The sequence below is a fragment of the Dunckerocampus dactyliophorus genome, chromosome 6 (assembly GCF_027744805.1).
Source record: "Dunckerocampus dactyliophorus isolate RoL2022-P2 chromosome 6, RoL_Ddac_1.1, whole genome shotgun sequence".
In the NCBI taxonomy this organism is placed as follows: domain Eukaryota; kingdom Metazoa; phylum Chordata; class Actinopteri; order Syngnathiformes; family Syngnathidae; genus Dunckerocampus; species Dunckerocampus dactyliophorus.
Window position 1 is genome coordinate 23470011 of NC_072824.1, and position 23664 is coordinate 23493674.

Sequence of the window (23664 nt, forward strand, 5' to 3'; positions counted from 1 at the left end):
GGCGTCAAGTTCTGGCATGAAGACTGGTTTCAGTTTCAGCAGGGAACAGCAGGGGGTGACACAAATGCATTATAATGTGCATGATAATGGCCGCACAGTCATGTAGAGACATGCACACACACACAAGCCTGTGTCGTATTTCCAAGTGCTTTTAGTCTCTTACTTCCAGATGTAGTTTAAAGTGTTTCATGGAACATTTCAGCTTCATCTTCCCACCTGCTGGGGTATCATCTCACTTACGTTCTTACCTAATACTTTTTACATGGCATCTATCCATCTCAAAACTGTGCTTCAAATCATTCCACTCCTCGCCAGAAAGTATGATTTACCAATACAGGACCCTCTCCAAACCGATGGGATACAGGTTAGGATACAGCGTTAGGGTTAGGCGCCCCCGTGTTTTACAAAATTTGGAATTTGATCAAAAATTTTAGAAAAAAAAATCCTCTAATGACATACAAAACTTCGGAGTTTGAAACATTGTCCAGCATATCATTTACCAAAGCGTCAAAAGAATACCTCACTTGTGTTTTGCCTTTTATTTTGTTGGTGACACTTATTCCAGATGAAGGAACAGGAAGACTGTGAAAGGAAAATGATATACTGCAAACTGGAAGTTGTCGAAGTAAGGGGGCTCACATTCAGCTTCAGCATAAGCAGTTTACAGTGGTTAACGTCTTTTTAACCTTGTGTGACAATTAATGTTCGCTTTACGTCTTTGTCGTTTATGCTTCAAGTTAGTACTGAGTGTTTTAATGTCTTGGGTTGGCTTATTTTTACACTTGTGACAGTTAGGAAGTTTAAAATTTTACTAATGTTGGGCATTGTTGGTCTGTTTAGCAAATAAAAGTTTTCTTACAATTATAAAAGATCCACTGTAATGATGAATAAAAAGCCTATCATTTTATGGAATGGGCCTCAGTGGATGCATTAAAAAAAACACATTCTTTACGATTTCCATTTATTCTTCATCCAGCAAGTAAACTAGTATTTTTTTCCTTTATTATTAATTGCCTTCAGAACTTCAGATTTCACATGAATGCAAGAGAGAGGGACAATAGTCACGCTCAGCTGATATGCAGTACAACAATATTAGTTACCAGCAGGGAGGTCACCCTAACTCGTGTGTGTGACAGACGGCTTGGAAAGTGAAAGATGCTACAGAGTATTAAAGGGGGACAGTGATATCAATCAAGATAACAATAGAAAAGGCAACTATATTGAGCCAGAGAAGTTTGACGAATGGAACAAAAGAGGAAAAAAATATCCTCCAGACTTTCCCTTTTTGACTCCCCGCCAACTCTTTTACAAGCGAGGAAGTCTCTCCTGACTCGCCACAGCTCCCACCTCCTCCTCCCTGCCTTCCTCTCACCTCCTCTCCTCCCATGCTGGGACTCCCCCTCCTCTACCCTACCCCTTCTGAGAAAGTGGGACTCCCTTTTTCCCCTCAATCTCTCTCTCTCTTTCATGTGAGGATTTAACACACAATGCAGCGCTGGCGGCCTCAGTTGAGTCCTGGACTGTAGCAGAGCGAGCGGCCTGAGCGTGCACCACACCATGGATGTCAAACTGCTGCCACTGATGGTTCTGTTGGCTGTGATCACACATGGACCGGGCAGCATTGGTGAGTCCCTCTTGAATGGTTATGAATGTCATGTTTTCATCATCAGCATCATCTCAGGACGTTTTCCAAACTGCAGGTTTCATTAACAGCCTGAATGTGGTTTTTTGTTTATAATTCTAGTCCTGCCTGTCTAAAACAACATCAAACATTTAGAAAGTCTAGGATTTGTTTGTTTCTTTTCCACTTCAAAGCTCACTTTCTCCAAATCGGAAATGTTTGTTTTTATTCAAATTTGAGAACTGTAAATCAATGCATTTATTTGCTAAAAAAAGGATTATCTTAGGTGTAAATCAAGTAATAGTAAACAAGAATTTATATATATATGGCAAGTGTAATATTTATGATCAATCAAAAGTATGCATCTCCCAATTTTGCTGCAATTTTATCCAAGAATTAACAAAATGACTGTTTTGGAAGTGTGGATTTTGAGTTACAGGCTTTTCACTCATGATAGAATTTTTGCGGGGCACAAATTGTCCCCCTTATGTTCTTTACCAGGCGGCAAGCCAAGCTCGGGCCGCGTTATGCAAAGCTTGTTGTTTCTGCCCTGCCAGGACCCCCTGATTGCATATTAAAGACATGTGTGTTTTTGGCTCTTCTCTGTGCTTTCTTTTAATTAGTTTCTAATTAGGGATAAACAATGCGCTGGTGATAGCAGTGGATGCTCACTTCTGGCCCCGGCGCTGCGTGCTGCATAATGATCCCCTGGTTTGCATGAGAATGGGCCCTGAAAGGGTGCGAGTCTTCCGTCTGATATTATTTGGGTTTTAGCCATTTGTGGTGGCACATTTGGTGTTGATTCATAAACATGTGTAAATAGGAATATGTGGAACCACCAAAGAACACTTTGTTAATTGCATCGGGTACAATATGTTTATTTGTCCATTTATCTAGGAGGGAAATATTGCAGCAAATGTCTTAAAAAAGTGGTTTCGTGTATTACTTATAGTCTTACTGTTGCATTTTTCTGGAGAGAAAAATGTAACACATTGTAATTTTGCTCAAATATTTGGCATTTGATAAGCATCAACATATTTTTCGACCATCTGCAGGCTATATTTTGGAATGTGCTTATTATACTTTCATGTTTGACGTTATCAGAGTGCATCTGCAGCGGTGCAAGGGGCCTCACGAGCCTCCATGCTGGTGGCACAGGGGCGATTTGTAATCATTTTAAGAATGTACTTAGGGTGATTTCCACTGAGACCGCCGATGCTGTGTGAGCTGCAGAGGGCCCTTTTATGAAAGCGGGCAACATTAGAAATTGAATGTTGAGGACCCTTTAGTGGGAGAGTGGTCAGGCTGAATGCATTCAGAGTGAAAAGCTAAAATTCTGCAAGTGTCCGTGTGTACGTGTGAAAGAGAGAAAGTGGTCAAAAGGGGACTAATCTCTTTTTAATGAACATGTTGTCGTGAGCAATAGCAGGTAAACGCATGCGTTCCCATGCTTTGGAAAGACACGTTACAGTAGATTAAACATGCTTTTAGCAAATCCAGCGAGGGATGTGATGTGAACGATGTGATGCTTCACAGATGGAGAAAAAGAGCCAAAAATTCATTCTTCTATTTTATCTTGTGTCTCGTCAACTTGTCATTCAGCATTGAATTTCTTTGTCTCATTAAGGATGATGTACATTTATTTTTATGGAAGGACTGACACAATACATTGTTATGTATGATTGTACTAATTATAAGTATTTCAAAACAATATAGTGCCTTAAATATGATATTCTTATTCGAGAAATCCTGTTTTTTTTGTGCATCAGTCTAGAAACATTTTTCTCCAAGCTTTCTTTTTAGCTTAATGATCTCTTTTGGTGTTGTTCAATGGTAATATCTATCTATCTATGTTTTTTTTTTTTAGCAAAGCCCATCAGTCTGGTGGAGCGGTGCTGGTGTCGTTCTACTCTCAACACAGTTCCTCAGCGCTCCATCAAAGAGCTGAAGTTCCTGCACACACCCAACTGCCCCTTCCAAGTCATGTGAGTACAAGACAAGAAGATTAGGACCTTAAATAAATGAAAGCTCATTTTGTGTGATGTGAGTTTTTCAGGCAGATAGCTGACTTCCCTAGATATTGTTAATCACATTGAAATGATTTCAAGGTTGCCAGGTCAAACCTCCCGTGATCTGTGGTTTTCGGCATGCTTCCTTCCAAAGAGCAGCTAGGCAACAACAAAAACAAAACAGGTTTTACTATTTCCTTTGATTTGATTTTCATGTGTGAACATAAAATAGTTGGCTTGTCTTTTAAAACATGAAGTAAGTGTCCAGCAGCACAAGCGGAATATATAAGTTCCTATACATCGCACGCAGCGGTAAATCCCGAGGTGCCCAGCCGTGCAACATTTTTCACTATGTGAATTTAGCTCATTTGATCACAGTGTTTTATGTGGGCTTTTTATGTATGAAAATGGTTTGGACATGGTTGGTTTTTTGATGGAAGACATGAGAAATACTTAGAACAGAATTTCCATAGACGGATTTTGGTCTCTGCTGCAGAAATTCTTTTTCAAGAGCACTTATAAGCAGTTTCAATTCTGAAATGTGTTGCCGTCATAGCAATTAGATCAGACAGATGTGGGAAAAAAAATGTAATAAATACAGCAACCAGCAGAAGTGCCGTTCATTTAGGGCCCTTTTCTCCCACGTGGTGAGGGGGAAAAGGCGCACTGCAGAGCGGATTCTGGCTGCACGGGATTCTATCCCTCTTCGTAAGTCTGTCAGTGCGCATCTTCATTCAAGATATGCACTCTAAAATGTGGACGTTCCCTGTCAAATCCAGTCTTGCGCGCATTGACTTAAGTACTTTTGTATCTGCATGCTTCTAAGGCCATAAGTCCAGCGCCCCGGGAAGGTGAAATATTATATTGCACTTGAAGTTTGGGACGTACTAACCTGTATCGATTCAAACTGCCTTCCTTATTTTCTGGACAGTATTATAGATCTACAACATTTTTCTTTTCTTTCCAGTGCACCATTCATTCATCTGAAATGAATGCAAATGGCCCAATGATGATTATCAATCAGACAGTTAACTGATTGCTTCAATTGCTAGGTAAAGTGTGTGTGCATCCGCACAGCCTGCCTTCCCGATGTTCAACAAACGGTCCGAATTACGTTTGTAAAAGGGAGCAGGGAAGCTACTTAAAGCCGTTATCGTTAACGGTCGTTATCGGTCGTGAACTATGCCACTAATAGAAAATACATACTTAGCGTCTGCCAGACATTATAAAAAGGAGGAGGAGGCGGTCAACAATGAAGAAGTGCTTTATTCAACAAAACAGGTCGCTGTCGGCCACAACCACGGCACAAAGATCATCAAGAATGTAGCTAGCAAAATAAGAGAAAAATGTAGCCAACCTAACTGTCAAACTTTGAACTGCCACTCTCCCCGATGGGGCCCACACACACCAAAAGCCCCTCCTGACACGTTCACGCAACAGTTGGACAAAACACAACTCTTATCACACATAATTCAGGGTCGCTCCACTATATAACAAGTGAAACAAAGTTATTTGCACCCAGCCAGGAAGACGATGCTCTAGCGTGCATACAAACGCTCACATCACCATGGCGACGCACACGGTCAAAAGCACAAGTAAGGAGGTAATGAAGCGGACTACAATGTAGCCAAATATTCCTCTTTGTTAAATGCACATATCAACTAAACCTGTTATATCCGCCCTCATTGGATACGACCTTTTCAAATTAAAAGTGAGATTTGTCATTTTCATGGAGTTCAATGACATTCAGAAGTGTTAGGAAAACTCCACGTTCCATCATTCACTATTTATGTGCGTAGGTTTGCTTCACGCGCAGTGGGTGTGTCAGGGGTCTGGATGGGATAATACGAATAAGGGAAACATGCTTAACTCCAAACGGGGAGAAAAACACTCTTTGAATGCGCAAACAGAAGAATAGTTCCTTTAGTCTCTATTTCGGGTGTGTCCAAACTTTTTCCACTGAAAAATCAAAGGATGCGGGGACTACTTTGATATTTTTATGTATTTAATTTTGTAAAAAAGGTTAAAAAAAACTTCAGCCAAAGCTTTGTGTTAGTATTAGTTATTAGTAGCTATATTTCAGCTTTTTTACGTTACATTTTTCCTTTTTGCTCAATTTTTCCCATTTTCTTGTTTTTGTTTGTTTTATTTTATTTCTACAAAGTGTCGTAGGCCAATAAAAAAACAAGCCACGGGCTGCAAATGCCCCCAGGGCCACACTTTGGACATCTCTGCTCTAGTCTAGAGTAGCATAACATGATATCAGCTACGGGAAGTTCATCCACGCAGACCTCCACTATGGCGTCATTTCTCCTTAGATTCCACTGCATTAAAATTAGATTTAAAAAAATATTTAAAATATATTAAAAGATATAAATAGAAGAAAGTAAATATAGTCCTTCTCCAATTTGGGAGAGATACTCTTATTCAAAGAAAACAGGCTCAACACCTGAAAAGCAGAAGTTGCAAACACACTGTAGTATTATTGACATGCTGTGTACACATGCAATACTTGGTAGTCATGCTGCTGATTAGGAATATTGACTTGAGCTTGAAATTAGATGCATGATGTTAATGTTGTGCTAAAAAAAAAAGACCTGAGCTGTGCTGAAAGAGAGGAAAGAAAGTGGCGACGGCCGTAGTTCGAGGGGGCTATTTATGTTTTGCAAAGGAAACAATAATTAAGGGTCAAGGTGATTACCTTTGTGTTTCTTCTGACCCCCTGTGTCCCTTACCCACTGTTGTTTTTTTTAATTTGCCGCCTCCAACTAAGACTGAGAATAATGTCACTGGTCTGGAACACATTAACTCAAAAGCCTCATTCATTTGTTTGCTGTAGAAAATGGGGTGGCAGAAGCCTCACAGCCAAAAGGCAAAAAGGCTGCCAAATGAGGAGGGGGTGACTTGTGAGCGTTAGAAGCGTGAGTGACTAGCAAAAGGTCGCAGAGGACAAAGAGAGCTTCGGCCAGGCATTGAAAAACTGCCCGAGGAGTCAAGAAGTCATTTAGGCGAGGAGGGAAATACAGCGTGCTGCTCTGATGTCTCTATTGAGGCACATGAAAGCCTGCTGGTAACACTAGACTCTTCTACTGCACCAGCCCAGCAGTGTCCCACCAGGCACCCCTATATGACCCCACCCCCTTGCCAAGCCATCCCAGCATGATGTTGGTATTAACTTGCTGTGAAGTAATTACTACCTGCTGCTAGTGGAACTCCAGCCCTCAAATTCCAGTCAAGTCAATTTGAGGTGAAAGCTCCGAGTTGCTCAGCTGCTAAACAGGATGAAGAGGGACACATCACAAACAGGACGGAGCTCCCCAGTAGATGGACCGGCCACCCCTAAGAAAAGAAGAAGGGAGAGAAAGTAAACACAGATCCACGTACGGAGCGGCTGATATGTCGGTTTGAGGGATCGGAGGCTCATGCCATTTGCTCACGTGGGGTGAGGAACACAGAATGCACAGACGAGGGGGCGCTTTAGCGGGATGGGGGTGTTTCATTTGGGGACCAGTGTGATGGAGATATGGAAGGCGGAAAAGTTGTTAACTCTCACACACGACCTTTTGCCACTGAGGTGTGAGACCCACATGTTGACAGCCACACCGGCTGCCCCCCACTTGGATCGGTTCAAATCCTCTCCTAAATATTTGTCCCAGCTTTCCATCACTCACAAGAACACACACACACACACACACACACACACACACACACTTTGACCGCAATAATGTTAATCATACAGTGGGAATACGTTAATGCCGCAGGAGACCCTGCACAAGTTTTACGCTGCAGAAATGATCCTTTCACACCCGCTCATGCTGAGGCTTCAGAAAGTACATTCAAATCTTATTTTTACGAACCACATTCATAGAAAATAACTTTTTAAGATTTGTTTTGAAAGTGTGTATCTGTAAAATAAATGACCTATTGTAAACTATTAGTTTAATCAATTTGTTATTACAATAATAAAAAAAAAAACACGACATTGTGTTATATTATAACAGTATAATAACGCTAAGATAGCACTACCTTTGCTATTTTACCATCATTTCCTGGGAGTTAAAGGGGATAATATTGGAGCACTTTTTTTTCTTCAGAAAATGAACTAACCAAAAAAAAATTTGTTAAATTGTTCTTTAAATAGATCAATGCGATTACATTTTCAGTGTCTGACAGATAACAACAAGAAAAGCACAAATGCTAATTAAATATCATATTAATAAAATACAGATATAAAATTCATCAATTAAAAAATTACATTCATAATGATCCAGACCTTAAATTGACCTTTTTATTTTTTTTTTTTTAAATCTACTTGTGAATGTTTTTTTCCTTCTTGTTGCTGTTGCAAGACAAATCTGGCCAAATACAGGTTTCTTAGACAAAGTGGCATTCTGTTTCAAATGACTTTAATTGTGTGTCCGGTAATCATTTCGTTCAATCACAGTTAAATTGAGCCACAAGTCAGATCAAAAGGACTCACCAAATACAAAGCTCACATCAAACCTTGCGCACAGATGTAGTCGAGCCTGTGCAATATCAAACAAACATGCAGGAGATTACGGTTAAAAACATATAAAGCGACAGATCTCAGGAAGTTTTTTGTCTGCTTGCACAAATCTGAGCATTACGTGTTCAAAGCAATAAATAATCATCAGACTATTTGACTAATCATGCAGAAGTCCTTTTATGTAATGCAATCATCGTCTAGGTTTAAAATTTGGAATGTTTCAATGAGTGTCTGTCCTCTTTGTGTTTTATTATTATTTATTGAAATACAGATGGAGCTGCAAATTCTAGCGCCCCGAAGGTCGTACTATTTGGAAAATTTCCAGGAAAAAAAATGCTTCAATACGTGCACAAAAACTGTTACAATGCGATGACATCCTGCAGAGATTTATATGGAGAGAGGCTGAAGAGACGGTGAACTTGAGGTAGTGTAGGCTAGTAGTAGTGCAGGCCAGCTACTATACATGTTATCACTCGCGCTTAACTTCTTTTTACACTTCCAGTAGTTAAAAAATGAGAATTATTACACCTGTGTGCCCTCCTCATCAGTCATTAAAGTTAACATTGCATAATTAGTTATGTTTCTTCTCTAACGGTGTGTTTCATTGAATGTATCGCCTATTGTAACAACAGCACGACCGCAAATTGTTGATGGCTTCTCTGGGACTGCGTGTGTGTGTACATGTGCGTGCACCCATGCAGTGTACGTGTAGTAAAGGTGCGCCATTTTAAACATCTACTTCAATGATATCTAAAAGGTTGTTCTCAGCTATTACAAACATTTTTCCATGCATAATGTAGCTAATTTGAATGAAATTCTCACCAAAAAAAGCGCTTGTAACCCGCGGTAGACCGTGAACAGGCGTCTCTCACAGCTGTTCTCCACTGGAAACAGAAGAGTGTTAATTTCCCTCAGCTGGCTGGAGGTTGACAGCCTGTCATGCTCAGTCAGCCTCACATCTGCAGCTCAGATGTGTTGGAGGACGTGCGGAGATGTTTAGGACTTCTTAGCTCAGGTGTTTCTGGCCGCTCATTTCATGAACTGTGTCTAAATAGCAGCATAGTGAACAATTATTTGTGTTCTAAAGGTGGAATTCAGAAGGGTTCAGTTTGGACCGGCATCAAATGAAGACTCCATGTTTTAGATGTTCTCTTCAGAGAGATTTAGGTTGAAGTTCTAATCATGTGGTTTAAAATGGGATGTGTTTTAAGAAGTCTGCTCAGGTGAACTATAGCTTCCGTATACAGTATAGCAAAAGGATTTATTAGCTACGGATAAGCTAAATATGCTCAGAAACAGCACTTAATCCTTTAAATGTTTTCATAGCAGGAGGTTATCAACTTTACCTTTTATCACCTCCCAATATGATATTTACAATGCTGCAGGGAATCATGAACGTTGCTTGTGGTGCGTTCAAGTGAAAATGAGCACATCTGTGGCTTAGAATTTCCACACAGACAAACTTATTGTCCACTTTTGACATTTATGTATGTTGATCTTTGCATCACTGGATGTCAGTGATCCAATTCTTGCAGTTTATCTTGCCAAAGAAGCTTTTAAAATGTTTCTCTGTTGGTTTCAAAGCAACTTTATAGGCGGAAGATGGGCCATTGACAATGAAGCAGATTTATGTACAACAGTTAAATAGATACTGTAAACGTATGCCCAGGGAGAACTGAAAAGACATTTTGGAGAGCCATACTTACAGATTCACCGTTCCATGAGTTTAGCAGTGATAAATGACTTGTTAACAAAAGTGCCATAGTTGTGTTTGTTTGTTTCTTTATGTTAGTTAGCATGCTACTTCCTGGTTCATGGAAGGTGATGTAACACAAAAGGAACATACCATTTCAGAGTCAGTGAGGAAACAGTAGCTCTTTCTTTGGCAGGATATATAACAGTATAACAATATGAGTCCTATTCACGGCGTCGTCTTACAAATTACACTAAATTCACCACACAGCTACTTAACACTAAAAAGGTATACCTGATAAATATACAAACATGTTTTGAAGTTTTCCCATAATGCAAAGCATCTGAGCAACGCATTCATTGTGGCGCTGCAATGACATCAGCCTCCCTCTGGGCTGCGGGCTCCTCTGGCTCCCCCTGGTGGACAGAGACAGCATTGCAGTGCCATCCACAATTTTCAATGCTACTTGTCCTCCAATTAAATGCTTTGCTCAAACAAAATGCAGGATGGGAAAACTCGTATTGTTATATGTTTGTATATTTATCAGGTATGACACCGTGAGTCAGACTGAGTAATATAGTAACATATTGAGCAATGACCTCCTGCAATTTCCAATGGGTTGACAAGCTCGGCGTGAGTTTGTGCACCACAATATATGATTTTATGATGTGGACACGTGCGGTTTATACACCAGTGGGGGTTATACTGTATATGTAAAAATCTGTTTTTTCTTCTGAATTTAGTGGGTGCGGCTTATAGACCGGCATTTAAGGTAATAGAAAAAAATCAGATTGATGTTTGTTTTGTTTGTCTGCCCACTTCCACTGTCCACTTGCAGGTCACTTCCTAGTTCCTGCTAGTAATACAGTCGTCCCTCGCCACTTCGCGGTTTGAATTTTTGCGGCTTTACTCGATGTTTTTTCAAAAATATATTTGTTAACAAATCATGCCGCTTTGTGGTTGAATATTGTATATACATATAACAATATACATATTATAGCAAATTTTATGTATTTTTGCCTAAATTAAGCATTTTTAAGCATAAAAGTGGCTAAATTAACTAAAACAGAAATATAAGGCATTCAGAAGACGCATTCTAAGACACTTTGAATGATATGAAGTATTATACATGTTCGTTGAGAGACACCAAAACAACTTTTATTGCAGGTTTGAATTATCTCACAACAGGCACAGTAATCCCTACTAGCAAAAATCCCGCATAAAAACGCGGGCTACTGTTGCTGTAGTAACCCGCAGCAAGCTAAGACTCAGCTCTAACACCCGGCATCACTTCCTGTCCCCCGCCACTCGGAAGACATTTATATCATCACAAACAAGCACACGTCTTATGTCTTAAATGGCTTATTTCAGGGGTCACCAACCCGTCAATCGCGAGCTACTAGTCGATCCTTGGGACTTTGCCAGTCAATCGCGACAATATTAGAAAAAAAATGTATTATTACAACAGTACCCTCCCCTCCCAACAGGCACGCATTTTGACCACTGAGCACGCCCGTACGCCTTGCCGCTTACACTGGCACTGGCTCGCTTCGCGCTCTCAGGTTGAGGGACAAGGAGAGAGAGAGTGACAGCAATGTGCAGTAATTATTGCAAATGGGGGTAGGGGTAGATGTTGCGCAGGTTCAAGGTCAAGAGATCTTGGGCTCCAAAAGGTTGGTGACCACCGGCTTATTTACTCGTATTATGTCTACTATGTTAGGTAATATGAGTGTAAAAGTGACTATAGGGGTGTTATTTCACGTCTAGTTGGCTTTCATAATGTAAAAAATAGGTATTCTATGCTTTAACTACGAAAATATTCCATTTATAAATAAGGAATCCTACTTCACGGAAATTCACTTATCACAGTGGGGTCTGGAACTAATTAACCACGATAAACAAGGGATTACTGTACATTAAGGCGAGTCACAGACCTATTGTGGGTGGGTGGTGGACAAAAGGTCAAAAATTGCATTAAAATATTTAATCTAATTGTCTGATATTGGAAAGTCTATTTTTTATTTTAAAATACAAATATTTTGAAAATACATATTGTTCCTTGATATATACATACAGTACAGTACATATAATGTACTAGTATGTTATCGATGGTTTTTTTTTAGTTGATGTTCCTCCTCTTAATGTGGTGCTCTGAAATACATTTTGCACATGCAATTTATTGTATTTTTGTTGAAAAAGATCACAGTCATATGTTTTGAAGGCTAGTTAGCATGAAGTAGCATGCGTTTACCTCTATAAAAGTGTACCAAATGTTTTAATTCTCCTTTTATTTCCTCCCACAGTGCCAAGCTGAAGAGCAACAGGGAAGTGTGCATCAACCCTGAAACCAAGTGGCTGCAGCAGTACTTAAAGAACGCCATCAACAAGTAAGACGACTTCTCTTTTCGTTCTGCTTGAGCATCCCTGACAATTACAGGCATGAATAATTAGAATTTAGATCCTGCAGAGTACAAATAAACCGCTGTTACAAATTGCTGGCCGACTGTCTTGCTGGTAATTACTCAGTGAAAGCGTTCACTTGGTTGATGTAAGCCGCTGAGTTATCATCTGTGAAATGATTTGCATTAAGTTAAGGAAAGTGATAAATCTGCCTGTGGTGCGACTGCTTCCTCCTTTCTCATAACCTTGTGTCTGAGAATCACAGGCGTCATCTCAGTGTTTATCATCATCAGTTCACTCGCCGCACTTAAACACAGAAATATGTCAGCTGTGTTTTTTTGTTTTGTTTTTTTTTAAAGGCAAAGGCAATTATCACCACTAATTGCACATTAACAGCAGAGTTGCCAACGCCGCAGGGCAACACTTGGGGAGGAAAGTGTAAAAAGTCCAACAACAGCAGAAGCACATTCAGATTTTAACGAGTGATGTTGTTAAAATGTGCACATTCCTGGTGAGCAAAATGTGTCTGGTAGTGATTACTGCCAGGCTGCATGCCTGCTTCTTAAAACATAGTAAACACTCGACGTGCACAATGTAAAGACAAACAATAAAGTCACTCATGTGGATTTCCAGATATTGTTTACGGTGTTTGTGTAGGGCCTGACTCGACATAGTGTTTTAAAAAAACGCCGCAGGATTTAGTACAGGTGATGAACAATGTGGCACAAAATACCTGTTTTAAAGCAGTAATGGGTCGTATGTACCTTCAAATAACCCGTTATTATTATTATTATGACCTACACTGGCTTGTAATAAGATGAATTGTGTCTCCAACTTTTGATAGGCCAGCCTGGACACTTTCCCTGTTGTGTTAGCAGTAACGTCGGTGCATATTTTACTGTGTATTGCTGCACATTCAAATAATCCATTTAAAGGCATGACATACCACATTTGTTTCATTCTGATAATACACTCGGAATAATGCTATTCTGCAGTAGTAGTAGCAGTATACTGTATTAGTATTTATTTTTGGATATTTTTGTGCAGTACCATTACTGTACTGATTTATCTTCAAAGAACAATTTATGCTGCTCATTTAGGAAAGGTGTGTTGTTCTGCTTTGGCAACAGCGCACAGTTTTCCAAGATATTACAAATTCTAGTTCCTTCCTGCTGCTGCCCACTATAAATGCCTCAAAGTGGGACCCTGCATGTTTTGCATCACACACTGGGCCTGACTACCAAAAATAACATTTCACACCACCGTGTGTCAGATGAGGAGCTGCTACACTTTGAACTTTTAAGGTTAGTTGTGATTCAGCATGGGAACAGACATGAGTTTATTAGTGCACTTCACGTGTGATCGTCATGCAAGTCATGTGTAAACTATTCCTACCTCCACCTGGTAGCGTAAATGTATCGTATTACAACAGTGTTGTTTCAGCTAGGAAAGGTGGACTCAAACATGAAATGTGAAATGAAAGCCTTACAGACGCAACCTGAGCATGTGGGAAATGTTGCTCTTACAAGAATGAACGATGTAGATTCAAATCTGAGACCTTTGTTCTTGTAGGAAGTGAGCATGCCTGCTCTTTGTCACCATCACCCTTTTAAATGTGAAAATACCTCCACTGTATATTGCCTGTAAAAACAAACATCGTGCACATCATAAACATCAATCAATGCTCACTTAACGCTGAACAACTTTAAAATCAGATCTGCAAACACGTTCCAAGATTCTATGCAGTATATTGGATGTACCAGGTGGTATAGGTGGACGATGACAACAAAGCTAGCTCATCAGAGGTGCATGTTTGGCAGTACAATGCTATAACTATTCATGTAAGAACTTAAGTGATTTGGTTATTAATCAAGAAAACCATTGAAGTTGCTCGATATCAGCTCTTAAATTCAACTCTTATGAGCTGTGTTTGTTATCAACATTATGTTTGTCCAAACAAATGTGCCTTCAGTTGTACCAGGCTTTAAAATGGAGCAATAAAATGAAGAAACAAGGTTGGTCTAATCATTTTTTTCCATGACTGTATACTTTAAATTCATGGGAAAGTGGTCATCCATGTGGGGCTAATAATCATGATGGGGGTCATTTCCCGGTTAATAAAAGGTCATCATTTGACCATCGACTGTGTTTCTCAATGTGTGTGCAGGGTGAAGAAGTCCAGAAGACGTAACAACAAGAAGAAGAACTAAGTCTGGGGGATGTTCTCTATCAGGTCAAGCATCCTCAGGTCCAACCTGTGTACCTCCAACCACTGCAATGGATGTATGAAAACACGCTGTATGTACCTGTCCACTTCTCTGGACCGCTTGCACAACCAGCACTTCACCGCCAATCGCCAACCTCCGGACACCCACTGACTCGTCCCCCGCCCTCCATGGTAGCACCAAGTGCAATTAAAGCCGGGCTTGGGATAATGGACGCGTGACGATGTGTATTGTATCTTAGTGAGTGCTGGGTGAACGTGTGTGTAGCGTGTGAGTGTGTATAAAAGAGCATTTTTACATTCCTTTCCTATTTGCAAGGGTGTATGGCATCCTTTGTGGCAGGTCACACATTCCACAACGCCCTCAGTGTCTTAAATAAGCAAATATTTGCTGCTGGATCAAATTTATGTGCCACATATACTTCTGTATTTCTGGCTTACATACGTGAAAGTGGCAGAATTAAAAAAAAAAATGTTTTTAGGGGTGACAAGCATCTACGTACAAGTAAGTGACAAGCAATGATCATGTGGTGCCACATAATAACTTTAAAGGGGTCACAGGCATTTCATATTTTGTTTTAAGCAAAAATACAGCATAAGTAGCAATTTGTTCACATTCATTAACTTGCTCAGATGTGGAAAACATCATGAATGTCATCCAGTGCAGACAAAGATGGTAAAGAAATTGCCTAAGTGGGGTATCGGGGTGTATTGTTTGTGAACGCAGCTTTTACTGATTGAACATATCGCTATAGAGACCAAATATTTATTCAGTGTGTAACAAGGAACCTCAGCAATACAATTCTAATTCCAAAACTGGTTTGAGTTTTTACAGTTTTTCCACAGTAGCAGAGACTGAATTGTTGACAGGTTGAACAAGCATTATCAAAAAGGGAATGTTCATATGGCAAAAAGAAAGTATGGATGATTTTTTTTTCCTTGATACATAGAAATATATATTTTTGAGCCACTTTATTATCAGACAAGTCCTGTAAATGTTACTGTTTTATTTTTATATTGTGAATAGTTTTTTTTAAATGCAACATACTTTACAGTCACTACTAAATGAAGGTATCATAAACGTACAGCAAGCAGTATTAAGCTACTTTGCATTACCTTTTGAATAGATTTTCTAATCGTTGGTTGTAAAACAATATGCAACATAGTCACCCACTACAGAAATGACCATTTTTTGTTTCACAATGTTGTTGCTAAAACCCAAGCCAATTAAATACTGTCCTCGTATTGTTTTTGTTCTCTGTATTCATTCATTCAACAGTGCTGGTGTCTATTTAATTAGATCTTGTTTGAGGATAAAAGTCACCATCGTTGTGTAATAATCGGAAACATAATTCAGCCCAGCTACACTTGACTAGCTTTTCATACTTTTGCCCAGCATTTGTATTTAGTGTCAGTAAAGCCATTGAGCCAAAGCGGAACAAAAACTGCGGTTTTAGATCCAAGCGAACACCATGTGCTTTCAATTAGGGCACTCCCAGCACCCCGTAGACTTGCTTCTCTCCAAAACCATATTGTCCTTTTTTTTCCGTGAAATGTTATGGAAATGCAGGTTGTGGTCTTGGTTAACGTCTTTGTTTTGTTTGACAATTGGCAGCCTGTGTGCTAGCAGGTGATAATCCTATTGAGCTGCAGCCAACAGTGCAACAAGCAATATTAAGTGTTATGACGCTTACCGCCTTTCATTTGAAGCCATACTAATTCTTAAACAAAGTGCAGAGTATACAAAAGAAACGCAAGATTATTATTATTATTATTATTATTAATACAGAAAAAATAATCATAAAATTACACAATGCTCTTCGTTTATCTACAACCAAATTCTATTAAGATCGGCATCAAGAGCAACGTGAGAAAAAATAATGTGAGTATAAGTGTGCATGACTCCACAGACATTTTACTAAATGGCTAACACTACTAAAATATTTACTAATGCTGTACTCATTATTATTGTCAGAGTTTGTGTCACTTGTGTTATAATGCATGCTTGTGTCTTGTGTATTGCATATCTCTAATTCACAGCCATTGAACAAATGTGTGTAACGATGGAACAAAGAGGGGTGCGTGGTGTATTTGGACCCCAAGAATGTGAAACGTTTCATTTAAATAGACATGATATACAACATGGTAGCCTTTGCATTTTGTATGTAAACCAAGAGGTATTTTAGCTATGATACTCAAAGCCTTTTTCAATAAAGTCACATGAAATGAAACCAGGTAAACTGTTTTTTTAATCATCATTTCAGAGTTGGTGGTCTGGGTTTTTTTTGCATTTTACTAACTTTAAGACTACGGACTGCATTTTTAGAGACAACTCCAATGTACTGTACAGTGGAGCCCGCTTATCTCCACGCACCTCTGACTGGCTGACTGACGTCGACATAAGCGGTTGTCGACATCACCGAAAACCGAAGCTACTCATTTCTTGCACATTTTCTTCTGACTTTCACCAGATATAATAAAGGTTTTTTTTAAGCCCATGGCTACGGTGGCCAAGAAGTGCCAAACATGTTAACAAAAAGCAAAACAAATTACAGTTACACCACCCGGAAGGGGAATGTACCAAATCCCACAGTTATAGCAAGTGATAACCTTTGGATCATCCAGCTCCGTGGAGTTGGTACATTCTTTTTCTGGTTAATGTTGGTGGCCAAGAAGTGACAAAACATGTTAACAAAAATCAAAACAAATTGCAATTAGACAACACGGAAGGCGACTGTATCCCTGTTATGCCCTCATTAAAATACTTGTACTCCTGTAGTACATGTGTTCCTTCCATCTGGTAAGTACCATTTACCAACTCCAATGATGGGCCACATGTGCAACAAAATCACGTCAAGCAGCTCAAGTGTGTGCCGCAAAACATGATGGCAAGGTCGTCCATTAACACCCGCCACAACTCCAAATGTTAGCGCTTCCTGTCCGATTCGTGTGCTACAGCATCTGAGTGCGCTCCACTGACTGCACTGAGATGAATGGTGAGTTCTGTTTGTCAGCATGTTGCCAATATAATGTTTGCAGAAACATTTATTATCCACCATAACTTTATACAGAGTGTTTTTAATGCAAGTGTGCCATCATTATGTAATCTAATCGGACAATAAAATAGAGAAATACGCCGAGGCACTGGAAGGTGCTTCTTGCTGCTATCCTTCTACAAAGACAGCATTTTTTAAACTATTGAAATACTGCACACAAACAGTAGCATCATCTGCAGCCAGCAAACAAGTCAAATGCATTCAAGGTATGTTTATGCTCTGCTGAACAAATGAATGAATTTAACTGCCAAGATGGAGGATGATATAGCCAAGCTCAACAGAAGGTGATCAGACATTTACAGCAAAGTGTCAGAGCTTTTCGTGGAGAAGCAAATAAGGCGGAAGCACGTACGAATAAAATGGTAAAACCAAAAATGTATTTTACTTTATAAAAAAATTTATAAATGTGACTAAGAAGTATTTAAAGGCAATTTCTTTTAACAAAAGTGAATTATTCTATTCTTTTTATTGTTATCCTCTTCATGAGTAACCTGTATAAAATATAAAAGGAGTCAGTGCCTCACCAGCCATGAACCTCACCACACATCACTGGGACAAAAATGTTCTTTTTTGTACCATTCATGACTGTAGACGGAAATCAACGTGCAGTGGTTGTATCAGGGTTGCTTTACATCAGCCTGTGGCAAATTTAGGACTGGGCAGGGAACGGGGACGTGGAATCAGAGGCAGAACACGGTCACGTTCCATCGTAAAACATTATGAGTAAATAATACATTTAAGCAATAAAAGAATTTTCTTCATGACTCATCAGTCATTTTTATAGTCAGCGATATTTGTTCAAACTCAGCGGCAGCGGCAAAGAGCTCATGTGCAATCCCTAATGGCTTGAGGTGTGCCAGTTCTTTGTCACCAACGTAAGATTTGTTCACCCTGTAGATTAACTCACAGACGTGACGTGAAGCCTTATGGGGGAAAAAAACCCGCCTCAAGGACAGGGCGGTTGGGGAAATATTACAAAAAATAAATGCATTTAAAAAGGGTTTAAATTAAAACTAAATGGGGAATATCCATCCATCCATTTTCTATGCCGCTTGTCCTCATTAGGGTTGCGGGGGTATGCTGGAGCTGATTTCGGGCAAGGGACGGGGTACTCCCTGGACTGGTCACCAGCCAATCGCAGAAATGGGGAAAGTAAAAATAAAATTGATTAAACTGCACAAAACTAAATCTCAAAGCTAAGATCATTATGTATTTTTACTCATAAGAGTGGCAGAGGTTATTTGCCGCTGAGCCCCCGGTGAGCCCAGTTGGACGCAAACAGGCGGTTGTTGATATCTACCGTGTGTTTGACTGGTGACCCGTCCTGGGTGTAAAAACTCATTTCCAAGGTGTGGCGGCTTTTATTGAGTCGTGGCGCCCCGCCACTACATTACATGTCGCGGAAACCCTGGAAGTGACAGTTAGTCGTCATCGTCCACCGTCACTCAACAAGCAGGCAAGGTGAAACCAATTCTTACTGACTCACAGTTCCCTCATTCGTATTTCACCTTTTCATAGTGAAATAACATATGTTTGAGAGTCTTAGTCTGCGATATAATTAATATAATATTAAGAATGAGGTATGTTTTCTTTTTGAGCAATTTACTTTTTTACCTTGTAATTAACCTGAGGGCCAAGGCCCAGCGGTGAACACACCAGCCTCGCTACTCGCTTCGGTTTAATCCACATCACGTGGTGGACGGTCACGTCTGAGCAGCATGGGGGCGTGAGTATCCCACCTGTAGAGAGCGCCCATCTGCCACACATATCCTGACCTGGTGAGCAAATGAGAGTTGAACACTAATACAGGATTTTATTTCTTTCCCCTCATCCTTGGCACCCCCCAGAGGATGCCACCCTGGGCAATTGCCTATATGTCCCACAGCTAGACCGCCACTGGCTACAGCACAAGCAGACCTGCCTTGCTTTTTCACCAAACAAAACCATAAGATTACACAACCACTGATAAATAATTCCACTCAAACGGCATATATCAGGGCTATTAACATGCCTGTCTGATATTTTAACACCCGGCGTTCCAAACGTGTTGATTTGTACTGCTTCATTACTCCAGTGGTGCACCAGGGACGACGTGGCGCTCCGAAGTGTCGGCTTTAATCAAGTGGAGCCATACTGAGCGGATTCATTTCATGGTGCTGCTCTCTCCTCTGACCTGTGGCCAGTCATATGAGCAACATGAGACACTTTTTGGATAGGGTCCAGCTGGTTTCCAAGGTCGAGGTTGCATGTTTGGGCCTTTTGGGCCCACTCACAAATGATTATTGGATTTCTATACTGTGCTTACTCAGGTGACACCCGGCCATGATGGAGGTGGCTGACTTATGTATGGGATGTTTATGACTATGGCTTTTAGTAGACACGCTCCAATTAAACTCAAGTAAGGAATTGGAGGGTTTTACAAAGCTTTAAATGTTCTGAATAAAGCTCGATAAAACATGACAAATCAGTTGTGGGTAATAAAATGTGTCCGCTGTGCTCAGTAGAGTGGGTTTGCAGATGCTCAGTCCAACGGAGAACAATAAAAGCAGAGACTGGTGAAGAGACAGCAGCAGGTAAACCAACAATAATAGTAATAGTAAGTTGTTAGCAAAACAAAAGCACAAGCTAACCCTAACCCTAACCCACAGCTACAGTAAAACACACAGTACCGCTATTAAAACAAAACATGTCTTCGCTCTTTGGTCAGTTGATAAAAAGCTAGGAATTATACAAAACAGATTCTAGGTCAGCAGGGAGCCATCTTAAGATATGTTAAGTATGCACCAAAATAGGCATTCACTCCACAGATATTGGATTGAGGTTTGGGCTCCTTTGATGGAGATGTAGTCATGTTGAATCATCTTCTATTTTGCATGACTTTCAATGTCACTGGTTTATAATAAACACACCCCCTAATTAAAGAGGACTAATGCAAACAGTTTATTTATTAATGTTGTCAATTCCAGAAAGCGGATGCCCTCCGTGAAGCCATCTTCACCACCCGGAGCAGCATTCCTACTAGCCTCCAGGAAACACTGCCATCAAGCAGGCCCAAACCAATTTTTGAGGTGACTAACAAGAATGGTGGAGTTACTCATTACTGAGTTCTTTTTTTAAACATTTTATTTCTATTTTAGTTCAGCTTCTGATCAGCTGAACAGCCTATTTCATTTGAATGGTTGTTTGCAACAAATTGCTTACTCAAACAATTTTTTGTCACACTCCCATTTGTTCTTTTGGAATTTTGAAGCTCGACTTATGTAAATTCTCAATTTCTCTACTGGTTTTAAAACTTTAATCAGGAGTATATATATATATATTTGATATATGATTTTATTTCAAATGAATTGATTTGAATATATAATCTTGAAGGGGACGGCGTTCATTTTGATTAAATACAAGCCAATAACAATTGGCATTTGCTCCAAATGTTCTGTAAACAACATCAGTATCCATCTAAACCCACACTGACCAGGAATGTGTCTTCAGACTTCAAACTCTTCAGCGCTCTTGTTTAACTTTTGCACCTGCAGTGAAGATGATGGTCCGCTACAAACATGAAATGGTGGATCATATTATCTGCAAATCTTGAGTCCGGCGTCACTCACGTGAAAAAGACAATGTCCCGCTGAGCACACAGCAGCCTTCAGGTTGAATAACCTGAGCCAGAAAACATAAGCATTTTGGACAGCAAATTGCCTGGCTGATTTGCTCCCGGAGGTTGTGTGTAATCCTGTGTGATTTCAGCCTCTTGACTGTACATCTTTGAACAACTTAATACTCAGCCGCCTGAATACAAGTTAATAGGAAACATGTTGGCTGCAGGATCGCAATAGGCCGTATAGACACATGTGTCTTTACCTGGCATTGCTCATGTTGTGGGGGCTTAAGTACTCATCTACCTTTAGGGGGGATTTGAAGTAAATCCACTGTATGTAAAGCATTGCATTTGATTGTGAAGGCTTGGCTCCATGCGAAGGTCAGAAAGATATTAGCTATACATGAGCATGTGTCCTGAGGTGATTTGACAGGGTTAGTCATAGTCCATGGCTATTCACAGTCTGCTTTTCATTTCATTTCATGAAACTGATATACAGCACAAGAAGAGGAATACAGCGCTATCGTGATATTTCCTGACCAGTGCATGTACAATACATGCACATGAAGATGTGAACATGAGCACACATGATTCCGCTTGCGGCTTTGGCTGCGGAGTCAGACTATGTCATCCAAAGAGTCACAGGGTTGACGCTTCAATCATCTGCTCCTCCTGTCTGCATGTTGGGACATTCTGGCATTCTACTCCATGGGTGTTTGATGGAAAGATACCTCAGAGTTCTTTCTGAAAAGTGGTTTTGCCTCTTTGTTTACATGACAATTGAATTTCAGAGCTTGAAAATACACAGATTACAGATACAGACGCTATGCACTGAAAATTGTCACCTGCGGAAACACCTTATCCAAGAAACAAGAAGTGTCATTTGATAGATATTTTTCTGCTTTGGACGTTTGTGTTCTATGTTATTTTCTATGTCTCTACAAGCCTTAACATCCCGTAGCACAGTATGATTAGCCAAGTGAACCATATTCTGAGTTTCCACCTTTAAGATGCTTTGCCGGGTATTCACTGCAGCCACCTTGACTTATTAGCCCCTCGTTTGTGGGTCTTGTTGCCTTCACTTTTGTCTTCAGTAAGTGAAAGACGTGCTCTATTGGCCACTGAACGCCAACTACAATTGCTGATCATTAAATCATAGCAACAACTCAAGAGAAGCAAGTAAGTTGGTAACATTCAAGAACAAGAAAGCAAGGTTAGAGTTTCCCACCAAAACACATCTACAACCAAGTGTATGAGTGGTGCTTGTTTTGTAATGGTCCGTGTTCGTGGCTTACGAAACACACTCACAGAAATGATCAATACTTTACGTGTGTGTGACGGAGGAATATGTAGTCATGTTGCTACACTGAGGAAGAACGGCGCTTGTGTTCTATTTGGTCAACTTGTTAGTTTGACCTCCATTATGTCTCCCAAGCATGAGGCAGACTCTGGTGGCAGCGTATAAAAGAAAAAAAAATGTGAACAGTGAAGTGAAATCAGACATCGTAAAATGCTTCGTGGAGAAACCAACATCGGCTGCATGCCAAGTCGCTCAGACGCCACAACCATGATGACGGATAAAGATGGGATCTTTGAACGTGGATTGTGATAACCCAGCAGCGTTGTGGTCTCATCATGGAGACTTCCTCCTCCCAATAAGCCCGTCTCTCCTTCCTTGCAACGCCCCATCCAGTGAGCAAGACAACCACAGGAATAAAAGTAATGAGTAGTTCTCTTTTTTTATTGTCATTTTGCTATTTACGGTAGGTATAAGTTCTGACTTACACTGAAACTCAACTTGAGTGACAGTCGTAGGAACGGAAGTCATTCCTAACCCAAGGATCTTGAGACACACGACTCGCATAACTCAAATTCTTAACCCATACATGCAAAGTCAAGGACTAAATGACGCTGTTTGGATAAGAGTGTGTGTACGATACGGGCACTGTACGTAAATGATACCGTCTTCAAGCGTTGCTGCGGCTCTGCGTGAATGGAATAGTTTCAAAAACACACTAAGAAAACATTTTATTTTCCTTAATCGTTGACTTTTTTTTTTACTACAGACGCTCAGAATATGATGGTTTGGTCCATGGGCTCAGGAAGATTTTCAATAAATTTTCAATAAAGAATAAAAATGATGGTTTTATTTACAATTCAGTCAAATGACCAAATTGAGATGTTCTAAAATGGCTGTAATTCCTAAATGTGAAACATCTTAAATCCTTGTTATGGCGTATAAAAGTATAACTCTGAACCTAACTGCACATAGAGTATCTAGTACAATTTTGTAAGATAATTCTATATTCTGGTGATGTAGTGCACACAAAGAGCACAGGCATCGCCCACTCAGTGATCCCTTCATCCTGCATCCCCTGACTCTGTGATGACCCTGCCACATACACGCCAGCCATGGTTACCTCCCACCGACAGCCAGCTTCCAGGCTTAAACATACAAACATTCTACAATGGCCGTCAACAAACGGTGTCACACTGGGATAGACGAGCAGCCTGGACTTGTGAAAGGGGTGAGAGAAATGCGGAGGCGTTATAAAA

The 23664-nt window shown here is 40.2% G+C and overlaps 1 protein-coding gene across 1 annotated transcript; it reads left to right on the forward strand.

The window, feature by feature from the left end:
* The first annotated feature begins 1478 nt into the window (after nucleotides 1-1478).
* Nucleotides 1479-16674, forward strand: cxcl12b (chemokine (C-X-C motif) ligand 12b (stromal cell-derived factor 1)). The gene is made up of 4 exons (XM_054779036.1): nucleotides 1479-1624; nucleotides 3489-3606; nucleotides 12134-12217; nucleotides 14398-16674. The coding sequence occupies exons 1-4, from the start codon at nucleotides 1558-1560 to the stop codon at nucleotides 14438-14440; spliced, it is 312 nt and encodes a 103-aa protein (XP_054635011.1). The 5' UTR covers nucleotides 1479-1557; the 3' UTR covers nucleotides 14441-16674.
* The last annotated feature ends 6990 nt before the right edge of the window (nucleotides 16675-23664 follow it).